This window comes from Lolium rigidum, chromosome 4, assembly GCF_022539505.1.
Source record: "Lolium rigidum isolate FL_2022 chromosome 4, APGP_CSIRO_Lrig_0.1, whole genome shotgun sequence".
Taxonomy (NCBI): Eukaryota; Viridiplantae; Streptophyta; class Magnoliopsida; order Poales; family Poaceae; genus Lolium; species Lolium rigidum.
In genome coordinates, this window is record NC_061511.1 from 92,459,864 (window position 1) to 92,471,599 (window position 11,736).

At 42.8% G+C, this 11,736-nt stretch overlaps 2 protein-coding genes across 4 annotated transcripts; one reads left to right on the plus strand and one right to left on the minus strand.

Moving 5' to 3' along the window:
- The first annotated feature begins 5,702 nt into the window (after window positions 1–5,702).
- On the plus strand, window positions 5,703–7,104 carry LOC124706266 (LOB domain-containing protein 30-like). The gene is made up of 2 exons (XM_047237917.1): window positions 5,703–6,017; window positions 6,688–7,104. Exons 1-2 carry the CDS (start codon window positions 5,703–5,705, stop codon window positions 7,102–7,104), a joined length of 732 nt encoding a protein of 243 aa, XP_047093873.1.
- Window positions 7,105–8,558: 1,454 nt separating this feature from the next.
- Window positions 8,559–11,361, minus strand: LOC124649617. 3 transcript variants are annotated; one of them, XM_047189213.1, is made up of 8 exons: window positions 11,277–11,361; window positions 10,873–10,931; window positions 10,529–10,777; window positions 10,312–10,369; window positions 10,081–10,205; window positions 9,268–9,330; window positions 9,051–9,175; window positions 8,559–8,900 (listed from the first exon to the last, which is right to left on the minus strand). In XM_047189213.1, exons 1-8 carry the CDS (start codon window positions 11,329–11,331, stop codon window positions 8,759–8,761), a joined length of 876 nt encoding a protein of 291 aa, XP_047045169.1. In that variant the 5' UTR covers window positions 11,332–11,361; the 3' UTR covers window positions 8,559–8,758. The 3 variants fall into 3 exon arrangements, with proteins under 3 accessions (XP_047045169.1, XP_047045171.1, XP_047045170.1); XM_047189215.1 differs by having other exon boundaries at window positions 10,529–10,758; window positions 10,873–10,946; window positions 11,277–11,339; XM_047189214.1 differs by having other exon boundaries at window positions 10,873–10,946; window positions 11,277–11,337.
- Window positions 11,362–11,736: the final 375 nt, after the last annotated feature.

Sequence of the window (11,736 nt, forward strand, 5' to 3'; positions counted from 1 at the left end):
TTATACAGAGAGGCTAGAGCAATAGCAGCAAGCAGAGCTTGCTCAACTTACAGTAGCAATAGCAGTATGCCAGAAGGACAATCCTAGTGACAGTAATGAAGGAGTAGAGCAAATACAACAGCTAGAGCAGGTCAAGCAAGCACCAATAAACCTATAGCATAGCAGCAGCAAGCAGCAAGCACATCATGGCCAGCACAACAACAACAGCAGCCTGGCATGGCCAGAATCCCCAAGAGGGAAGCCTGGACAGTAACTCTAGATGTAGGAGATGAAGAGGAGAAGAGAGAGGAGGTAGGAGGCATGTACCTGGAGGCAGTAGCGCTGCAGACGCACCACGACAACACGGCGACACAAGCCTGGCCACGGCAGCGCCAAGCCGTGACCAAGCCGTAGCCACGCCAAGCACAGCAGCCCCAACACGACTCCGACGAGCCGCTGCGCATCACCTTGGCGCCCAAGAACGTCAGCTCGATGCGAATCGCCGCGAGCACCGCAAACCCTAGTTGCAGTAGGGTTGGGGCCGAGCGAAGGAGGCCGCCAATGACAGATCGATGTGGACAGTTGGGTGCGCCGTCGAACGATGAAGCGAAAGCGCCCGATCTCGTCGCCAGAGACCGCCGGAGATGGCCGGGATAAATCGGCGATGGCGCAGGCGACCACGGCGTCGCGGGAGCGAGGAGAGCTAGGGTTAGACGCGGGGAGGAGAAGAAGTGGGTGCAACCGAGTGGGCTGGACCAGGCCAAGGGGGTTGAGCCCAACCCACTCGGGTTCACCCTGACAGGTGGGCCCAAGGGCAATATTGTCATTTCACAATTTTATTTAAAACAGAAACTTTGAACTAATACCATAAATTATAAATAGCTCTAAAAATAGAGAAAAATATGCAAACCACTTAAAATTTTATTCTCTATCATAAATAAATATGGAATACAATTTTTGAAACAAATAAATATTAACCATTATTAAATTCAATGAATGATGAATTAATAAAAGATCATTAAAAATAAACCCATATTTTTAATGATTAAATAAGTCCATAAATTATTTTGGACTTAAAGAAAACTTGGAAACATTCCAAGATAATATTTTCACTCTTAAGGAGTATTCCTAAATTATTCTTATTTTCCACCTCCGACATTAAATCATTAAGCATCGGGAAGGGGGAACCAAACCCTAAAAGTCGAAAGCATGCATATTTGAATCTTTAACCATTGCCCTTATCGGACAATGATGCTATCTTTCAGAAACAGAGGACCATGGTCAGTCCAAACAATCCGGCTGCACTACCTTGCAGTCACCAGGCAAGTTCATCGTTTGCTCATGTTACTTTGAGTATTTTTATCAAATTACTTGCAAAGTACTATACTTATCACTCTTGCATGAAAATCAAAGATGGTAATTTCTTAACTATGAATATGACTATGTGGTGGGCAATGGAACCATGGTATGAGTATGGTGGAGGTTCCATTGCAAGGGTTTATATCCATCTAGGATTAATAAAAAAATGTCGTCCAGTGATTATTGTGCCGTAATACCCGTGTTAACCATAAGATCTGGAGTGTGACATAGTAGTCAGTTGTATTCCTTCCTTTCGTACATCAACGTATGCGCTTACCGTAGCAGTTGTATCTTGCGAGAACAACCGGTGGGTGGGGATCCCATTCTAATTCCCCACGATAATGCGGTCTATGAGGGGTTACAACGACCGACGAAGGTATCAAGGTCGCGAAACCTGATAGTAGTCGAGGTCGGATGGTATCCAATGGATACGCTGACCGGCGAGGACCCAAGGTCGGAATTGCAACAAAGGGTGGGTGTGCGAAGTCGCGAAGGAATGCAATGATTGACTAGGACCTTATACCGGGGCTCATACCACGGAAGTGTGAACGGGAAAGCTGCCCGGTTGGCACCAAGGTTAAGATCTCTTATGGGTCAACACACCTCTGCAGAGTGTAATGAATCGTGATATGTCACTCCATGTTCCAGAATTTGGAACTGCGAACGCTGCCGGAAAGGAACTCCATGAAGTTCCAGACACCCGGTGAAGGCTGACAAACATAGTTCTTCTAAATAAAAGTAACCATTTGAAGAAATGATTATGAAAACCTGCATTGGTATTAGACTTTCTGGTCTAATGTCGTAGCTAGTGCATTAAACACCTCTTTCCTATAATGAACTTGTTGAGTACGCTCGTACTCATACCTCTTATAATCCCATGCTTAGATTGTCCGAATCACCTGGAGGAGGCCAATGAAGAACAAGATGGAGCAGATGGGATCTTCTATGAAGAACCAGACCTCTCTGGAGGTGTAGATGGGGTTGACTATCTGATAGTGTACGGAACTGGGGAGGTTCCACAAGGAGAACAAGCTTAAGCAACTAGAGTAGTAGTAGTAGTAGTAGTCGAGCAGTACAAACTCTATAGTATTTAACTGCTCGAGTTGAATAATGTTAAACCTTTTAAGACCTATATTGTATAAGTTGAGTATGGTTCACCATGAACCTAGGAGTAAACCTCTATGGACCCAGGAGGAGCTCCAATATGATGTAATTATATGGCTTGTAATATTAAGTGACTGAAATAAAGACCAGCTATGCTTATGTTGTACTACTCTGAGGGATGTAATATTTTTGGATTGGTACTTCACACATGTTACATCAACGACTGGCATACTACAACATGCATTGATATGCAAGATCACCACAATCCATCACTAAAGAATACATGTATGGACTCAAAGCCGACCCTTGATGTAGTCCTATCGCGATTGGAAAGGTATGGATAAAGGATCCTACATTCCAACTACCCATTTGCAACATATTTGCTTCGGCTAGCTTCCTTGCCCTCTTCGCATCCATTGAGATAGGGAGATGAAAAGACCCTTGCTCACTTATGACTACATCTGTGGGAAGATGTAGCACACCACTAAGGCAACGGTGACTTGACCCTTGCTCATTTAATACCGCACCCATGTTTCGATATGGAGCGTCATTAAGAGGGTTACACCCCAATGAAATTTTATTGGGTTTTACGTTGGTTTGCCAAGCCTATTACAACCCCCTCCTTTACTAGGGCTTGAGACCTACTATTCATTTTTCTGTGCCAACTAAAAAGAAACCAACGTGGCACCTCTAAGAGAAGACTAACATCACCATGAAGGGCAAAAAAGTGATACTATGATAGCACTACATGACACCATGCATAATATATCATACACTAGCATCCTATGAATGATTTATATGATATCATTCACTATGACCAGCCTGAGCTAAAATAACGCATCTTCTCTAAGCTAACACTATACATTATATATGCTCCGAGTCCGTTTGACTTGAAAGCCATCAAGGTTCAAGCATCATAGCCCATTTTGTTTTTTTTAATTGCCATATTCTAAGTTCATTATTTTTACGAGCAAACATGTACACATAAAATACTATATGTGCAAGATTGCATTTTCTTCATTTTTTTCAAAATTAGGTCAAATGGCTAGCATGGCTGTTCATAGCAAGGGGTTGAATAGTTAAAACCAACCATTGATTCTTCTATATAATTACTATTTGTGTACTAAAACGTTTTTGTGAATAATTATGAGAAAATGACATTACACTTGCAGGTCAATTTTGAATTACTTTCTATAAATCAACGCAAAGTCATTTAATTGGGCAAAAGTATCCGGGGAGGTTAATAATTCATTAAAAGATAGGAATCGTCAATCAAATATGGTCTAGTTTGTGCGAAAATTGGAGTGATCCCATCTTGCACAATTTTCTGTACTACCTCACCCCCCCATTTCTGGTACTTAGAAAATGAATAATATTTTTTTGAACAAAAACTTGTAAACACTATTTCGCAAAATAATTGCCATGCAAAGATGCACCATTGTGACAAATTTTGGCACATTATTATAAATTGTGAAATGAAAATGGAAATGGAAAAATGAAATAAAATTGTGTTTTAATCTTTGCATATAGAAACACAAGGAAAAATGGGAAGGGGAGAAATAAATTTGGGGATGTTGAATCACATACGAAGATGGGGGGTTAGAAAAGAGAGTGGCAGGGTAGGAAAATGGAAGCTTGATAGAACATACGAGACCAGTAAGCTTGCAACCGATAGTGTGTGGATGGTAACCAGTAGAAACAATTAAAAGGAGGTGATAGGAGAGATCGAATGCATGTAGTATCGGAAAGGTATCAACAATATGGACTAAAGCGAACATATGGATGTGACGTAATTGGAGGAATATGGGAAAAACGGCCATCCAACCTGCATAAAAGGAAATTACAGTAAATATGGTTGGTCAGTTGTTTGGTCTCAAACTATATGGACGGGCATTTCTCAAAAGGCTGTTGTCGCAGCGACGCTATTCTAATCCTTCTAGTCGCAAGAGCCGAGCATTAGAGGGTCACACGCTTGCACTACCACAACCCTTGCCCCCAACAAACCGCAAGGCCGCTGGCACATCGAGACTGTGCTAACCATTCAATTCGCAAGAGCCAAGGCAAGACAGGCACTGGAGCGGCGCACACTCGCACTGCCACAACCCATCCCGCCCCCGGCCGACCATATCCCGACCTGAAGATCGGCGTGTGGCACTAGTGACCAATCCTTTCTCACCCCCTCGGTCTCTCGCATTCGGCAGGAAGCTAGACACCGATGGCTGGCTGCGAGTCGGCAATGTGAGTATTCTAATTATTTCCACCTTCTGATTTGGGAATCCATAACCTACTGATTGATTCATTGTTAACTTCTAGTATTGATCAAAATTTAGGCAAAAATTTGCATTACTTTATTGGTTCATTTGCTTCGATTGAGACGTGGATAGCAACCCTCATGATTTACGTGTGTGTTGAATTTCACACACATAACCAGTAAGTTTTTAAGTTTGTTTTTGTAATATAAATAAAATATTTCCGCTACTAAAACCAAATTTTAGTTTTGTTGATGTTATCGTAAACTTTCATGCCTACCCTGCCATGTTAGATTTTTTCAACACTCTATATTCGCCATTTGAAAATCTTGGCTCCGCCATGTACCACGATTGAAGTTTTTGCTCATTTGGAAACAAAGAAAACGAAGAAAGAAAAGGTTAACTTCGCTTAGCTAAGAGATGATTTATTAAAAAATACAAAGAAGCTTATTTTCTCCATTGTATCGCATGTATTTCCTTAGTAGCATAATTATTCATTAAAACTTTGTTAATACCCATTAATTACTAATGATGACAATACTAAGAGATAAGGACATGCATTTATTACTTCTCTAGATGATGATGATGTGATGAGCTAAAAAGAATGGTGTCTTCTCTAGCATGATACGTGCTCTGAAATCTATTTCTGTTCAAGATGCAAAACCCCATTCTTGCCTGCCTTGGCTCTAAAGTCTAGGTCGTCATTAATACATGTGCGCCAAAATAAGCGCGTAATAGAAAATCCGAGCTGAAGGATTATCAACGCAAAATTGGAAACTATTAATGGTTAACAGGCTATATATATCGACACCACCCTCCAGCAAATGGGACAAGCAAACCCACATCACTTGGCTGTGCATTTTCACCTTCCCTGCCGTCCTATGTCAGTAAACCGCTTCATCTGACATATCCGTGTCAAGTCTCTCTCAGCTCAGCAGTAAGAAACTGCAAGGTTTAACCCCTGTAAGCTAAGGAGGGGCTAGGAGGTAGCTTAGCCCATTTCCTTGGAGAATGATGAGCGGCTCGTCGAGCGGTGCAGGTGGCGGCGGCGGTGGCGGTGGACGGCCGTGCGGGGCGTGCAAGTTCCTGCGGCGCAGGTGCATGGCCGGCTGCATCTTCGCCCCCTACTTCGACGCGGAGCACGGGGCGGCGCACTTCTCGGCGGTGCACAGGGTGTTCGGCGCCAGCAACTTGTCCAAGCTCCTCCTGCAGATCCCTGCGAACAAGCGCATGGACGCCGTGGTCACCGTCTGCTATGAGGCACAGGCCCGCCTCCGTGACCCCGTCTACGGCTGCGTCAACCACATCTCTGCCCTCCAGCAACAGGTGCGTCTGCAAATTAACCCAAACCTGGCTAGCTAGCTAGGGTCTCTACTATCTCTCTCTCGTCATTGGAAGGGAGACGACGATCGATGTATCTTGAGTTGTTGGTGTGCAGATGTGTTTCGTTTCCGTTTTGGGGTTTGGGTTTTGTTTTGTGTGGAATGGGGCTCCTTTTGGGAGGAGGCTAGAAAGTCAAGCAAGCCAATGGAGTTGATGAGGAAGGATCTTTCCGTTACCCGTGATGTACATCGTCTCACCATTAATTGGAACATCTACCATAGTATCTTTCCTCTCCCTTTTAGGTCTTCATACGTAATCTGTAAATTTATGATATCACCGTAAATCTCTGGTAGCTATGTTGGTTTTTGTGATGAAACCAAGAACGAAATTAGGCCCTAGCTAGTATCAGTCTCTTGTAATCCAAAATCGAGAGTGGTTCATAGATAGAATCAACCAATTTCCTACACAAAAAATACTAGATAGATAGCAACGCATTTTACTAGGCAACAAGAGATTAGATTTCATTGAGGTATCTGCTGCTTCATTCGATCATGCTAGTCGTGTTTGCATGCCAAGAAACATATAATGTGAGCTTTGCATCCATTTCAGTGATCTGATCTAACTCGTCAACTTCCATGGTGCATGTCATGATGGATTGAACGATCTCCTCCAGGTGGCGAACCTCCAGGCCGGGGTCGCCTACCTGCAAGCCTACCTCGCCACGCTGGACGTGCCACCGCCACCGCCTCCGCCACCGTCTTTCCCGCACGTGCCAATGGCCACCGCGTTCTCCGTCTCCGGCCTGCCGTCGTCGTCGAACGTCCCGGCCAGCGGCAACGACCTGTCATCGCTCTTCGCACAGCCCACGCAGTCCCAGTGGGACTTGCAACACCAATACCAACACCAACACCAGCACCAACACCAACAGCCGCTACTCCAACAACCATATGACCAAATGGGAGAGGGCTCCGGCTCCGGTGGCAGCCGCACCGACGGTGGCGACCTGCAAGCCCTGGCCAGGGAGCTCTTGGAACGGTCCCAACGGAGATCGGCGGGAGCGAGGCCCCAAAGGCCATCGCGCACACAGTGATGAGACTGTCTGCCTCGCAGGTGAACTGAGTCAACTGACTGATCAGGGATATGCAACCATTCATGTATTGTCGAGAGAGGATTAGTTACATGATAATAAATTTGTAGTTTGAGAAAATGTCAACCGAATTCATGGCTGTAAGGTGAGATATATGAGATGGATAAGGCGACGAAGAAGATGTGGGAGGAGATAGTGCTGGAATATTAAGCAATTTCCAATTTACTGATTGATATAGGAGTACAATTTCTACATTACATTGCAGTTTTGGAATTTGCACTTTGTAAACTGAATTACTCGTTTTCTGCTCTCGCCACTGATCAGTCCGTTGATGCATGCATACCACCTGCAATATTATCGTATTAGATTAAAACAATAAACTCTACCACACCTTAATTGCAACACTTAACAACTCAACATGGCACAAATATTAATACCTCTTCACAAAAAGCTAATCTTGGCTTAGCGAATGGAAATGAATTACTGTTCGTCCCTCCTCCCTAACCCTCACCTGCCACCAGGACACTGAACAACCAGCTTAAACACGTATATATCTATCATCTTGAGCCTTGATGTTGCTGAACCAACCAAGCTCAAGATGTCTGCTACTGCTGGTGACAAGACAGTTTTGATGAAAATAGTTCTCGTCGCTTGCCTTCTGCTGTCGACCCTCGGGTTTCTTTCTCTCGCACCACCTTTACCTGCAGCTACCTCAAGAAATGCGCGCAAGTCTCGATACATTGTTATAAGTGGTAATCTTCTTAAACTCTCTCATCGTGATTTTCACAGCTTATGCATGTTTTAGGACGCTTATGGCGATTGGAAGATAGTGCCATGTATTTGTTAATCCTAGTCTTCAAAAAGTTGCAGAGTATATTGTTACAAGTCATACTGAAACTACTAATTTCCTTGTCTGCACCGAAATTTATTTCCCTTAAAGTTTTCATTTGCAAGTGTTACTAATTTCCTTTTTGGCGGATTTCCCTGAAACTTAGATGTGCAGAGATGACAGTTGTGGACTGATAATATTTACAGGTTGCAACAACTACTGCAGTGTGGCCTGCTGCTACTGCAACATTCACAGGTTTCCACCTGTGTGTGAAAAGTGCTGCAAATAGTTTGAAGCCCCAAAACAGTATCAGAATGTTTCTTCATGCCCCCCTCTTGGGAACACAGCATGAGCTATTTCCTGTGTGCTGTCTCAGCGTTATTTTGTAATATATAGTACATCAGAGTGTCTAAGTTTCAACTACATGGAAACTCCAGGAAACCTTTATTTTGCAGTTTATCTGTATGTTATTTTTCAGATAACACATTATATTTGTCACTTTGAAGCAACATTTCTGAATCGGACAATATCTGATGTACCTTGCTGGTTCTTGTTAAATAAGAACGTTTGAAGGTCGGTATAAGCCAGAGAACCAGCAGGAGCAGCTCAAAAGGCATGAAAGATAATATGACGCAAGTGAAATAGTAATCACTAGCTTAATTCACCCTCAAATTAACTGAAGAATAGTATCATCCACAGATAACACATGCAGTAACTGAAAGTACCAGCGAGCAAGTACGACAGGAACTGAACGGTCTATGCAACTGCGAAACTACAAGTAACACTTGAAAATGAAAAGTTTTGCCAAAAGATGTACTAAGGTCCAATCTACATTTCTCTTTCTGAGTTGTTGGTGAAGCGCCAAAGTAAGCCTCCAATAATATTATTTATGGAGTGAGAAGCCATTGGGACTATGATGCTTGATGAAGCTATGGTTGCTAAACCATAGGCAAGGCCAACAAATGTTGCCCTGGAAACACAAAAAAGGAAAATCAGATGTAAGAAACAGAAGCAATAGTTTGGGTGGTAACTCCCACATAAGAAAAGGGTGGTAACTGGCATGTTTCAAGAACTGTGAATTGTAAACATGCAGGAAAATACTGCAGGCGGGAGCGGCTACCAGATTGCGAATGAGTATCTCCTGCCATTACCCAAGTGAAGAACACCAAAAAAGGCACCGGCTACTAGGGCACTTAACCAGTTCAGTCCGAAAATTGGCATCAATGCCCCTCGAAACAGGAGCTCCTGATATATCGAAAGTTTTTTAAACATGAAGATTTATTCTGGAGAAAAGAAACAATTCTGCAAAAACATTTTAAATAAATATATATGCTTACCTCACTTATTCCAGGGAGACAAGCAACCACGATGTAATCGAGAGGCTCCAGGGAAGTTAGGATCTAGTAGGAAAGAATAAAATCATCTAAAGTTAGAGTTGTAGCAAAGGGACTTGCACTGGCTAATAATACTAAGTAAGTTTGCCAGGGTCGAGTTAAGTTGACAGTGACATCAGAAAAATAGCAGATTGCAAATAATAATTTTTGGCTGTTTACAAAAAGCTCAGGTTGTGAAAGCAATTAAGAGATCAGCTCTGGGGTAATTATAACAATTGTGCAACTTGACATGAGTACACGATGAGAGGATGTAAAATTCTCAATTTGCGCCTAGTTCATAAAACAGAGCATTGGTTGATGTCTGGGGGGAATGTATATCAAGAAATTTTTGCTTCCTGTATAGCTGAATTGGCTGATGCAATGCACTCCAAAAACATTTTCTTTGAGATAGCACACCAAATGATAAGCATATTGAGAACCTATATGTTACACCTTTCAGCAGAATGGTTGTGAACTTCTCATTGCACGCGACTTCATTTTTCGATAATGGGCGACTTCATGAGAGAGGAAAGACTAAAATATTGCATCTTAAGGTGTTCAGTTGATGAGGTATACAGTTCTCAGTTTATAATTTTTTCTTCCCTTTTGTTTGCTTGTTTTGGTTTTGGTTTAGGGTTCTCCTGTAAGGCTGGCACCATTTTGGCGAGTTCTCATAATACAGGATGACGTGCATTTATGTACATGCTCAAGAAAAAAAATGCATGTTAACAAAGCACTTATAGAGCAAAAGAGACTTTATTCAAAGGTTGTACATACCTGTGTATTTGCAGCTTCACTGGAATCTCTGAAATCTGGCCATGTCTGTAGTAAAATGTATCTGGTAGAGGATATCAGTATTACGAGTCCAGCAACCAATTCGAGATGCCAACTTTCAGAATTAACTGCATAACAGCACTAGATTAGTATGCTTGGGGGCGTTTAGCTGAATCGACACCATTACATGACTTCTCATTCATTTTGTGAGAGAACAAGGAGCAAACTACTGACATGATACAACCGTAGAGTCAGCAAATGGCCATCCATTTGAAGATGCAATGTGTGATACCTGAAAACAAACAGTATGACATGTCGGTTACTACTAGAATGCCCTGCCATCCTACAGAGTACAACATTATACGTGCTTTAGAAAGTCTGGTGCTCCCAATAGCTGGTCTTTTGTTGAAATAATACTAGCTTTTGCAACCACTGCAAAACCAATGTTTACCTCACGAAGAACAAGACCAGACGCAAGCAGCAAGCCAGATGTGAGAGTGCAGGACTGAAGAACAGCACTCCTTGGGGCACCTGCAGGTTTCTCATCACTAGTAACAACTCCATTGACCTCAAGGATGCTAGTGGGATTTTCGCTGTTGCTTGAAGAAGTGTCTTCACCATTCAGTGTAGGACCTTTGGACATATTACGGGAGCGTCTCCGTTTCCTCTCATTGTTCTTTGCTGCATATATTCTGGCCACCTTCAGTAAATAGCACGAGGTCTGGGTGTCACAGATACTGCGTGAGGAATTAACTGAACTTTTTTTTTTTACGTTCCGGTGTAAGTAATACTTACATTACGTGGAGCAGAATGTACATGTTTGCAGGGAACAGCTGAAATCTGGCATTTCCAACCTGATCAAACATGATCTGCCAATGTAAGGATATCAAAATGACGATCAAAGACATATTTATATGACACAAAAAGGAAGATAAATGCCCAGAAGACGTATGCGACATTGCAGAGTGATCAGAAAAAAAAAACTGCCCGCTTGGATTCATCCCAATCCTCTCTGATTGGCATACTACAGAACCGGTGCCCAACACAGTACACACACAAAGGGGGAAGAAATTGGTGTAGAATCCACAGTGGGGATTAGCTTAAATGCAAGCTTCATGTCAACCTATGTCCAGGGTCCAATCCAAGAACTTCAATCGGGCCAAGTAAAAAGAGGAAAAGGGATGATAAATTAGGCATACCTTGGAGGGAGAATGGGTGGCGACAGGACCGTGCGCTCGCTGCGAGCATCATCATCCGCAACGAGTGGCCACCTGGGATCTGGGGGGGGGGGGGGGGGTAGTACACCAAGATTGCTAGCGGAAAATTTGATTGAGAAAAATCCTACAGTAACATGCGGTATATGATCAATTGCAGATCTAAGGACTAACGTACAGCATTTGATCAATTTCTGAAGATGTCAAAAACAAGGGTGACAAAGAGAGGAATGGTGAAATGTGGCTATAGGTGTTCCGTAAAAACATATGGCTGTGAACACCGTATCTGCGTGCTGGCCGTGGCTTTTTGGGAAGGGTCTCATCGTGTATCTAGTCTAGCCATTTCTTGATCGATTTTTACAAATTTGTTTGCGTGTAGAAAACAGATATTTGCTGCGAGAAAAAAACTTGAATTATTAGTTTGGTTAACAAAATACGAAATCTC

Coding starts and splice junctions, on each gene's coding strand:
- LOC124649617 (XM_047189213.1), bottom strand. CDS start 11,331: ATGATGATGCTCGCAGCGAGCGCACGGTCCTGTCGCCACCCATTCTCC. Junction 10,778..10,872: donor TACATTCTGCTCCACGTAAT/GTAAGTATTACT, acceptor TATTTACTGAAG/GTGGCCAGAATATATGCAGC. Junction 9,176..9,267: donor GTCTCCCTGGAATAAGTGAG/GTAAGCATATAT, acceptor TCGATATATCAG/GAGCTCCTGTTTCGAGGGGC.
- LOC124706266 (XM_047237917.1), top strand. CDS start 5,703: ATGATGAGCGGCTCGTCGAGCGGTGCAGGTGGCGGCGGCGGTGGCGGT. Junction 6,018..6,687: donor TCTCTGCCCTCCAGCAACAG/GTGCGTCTGCAA, acceptor GATCTCCTCCAG/GTGGCGAACCTCCAGGCCGG.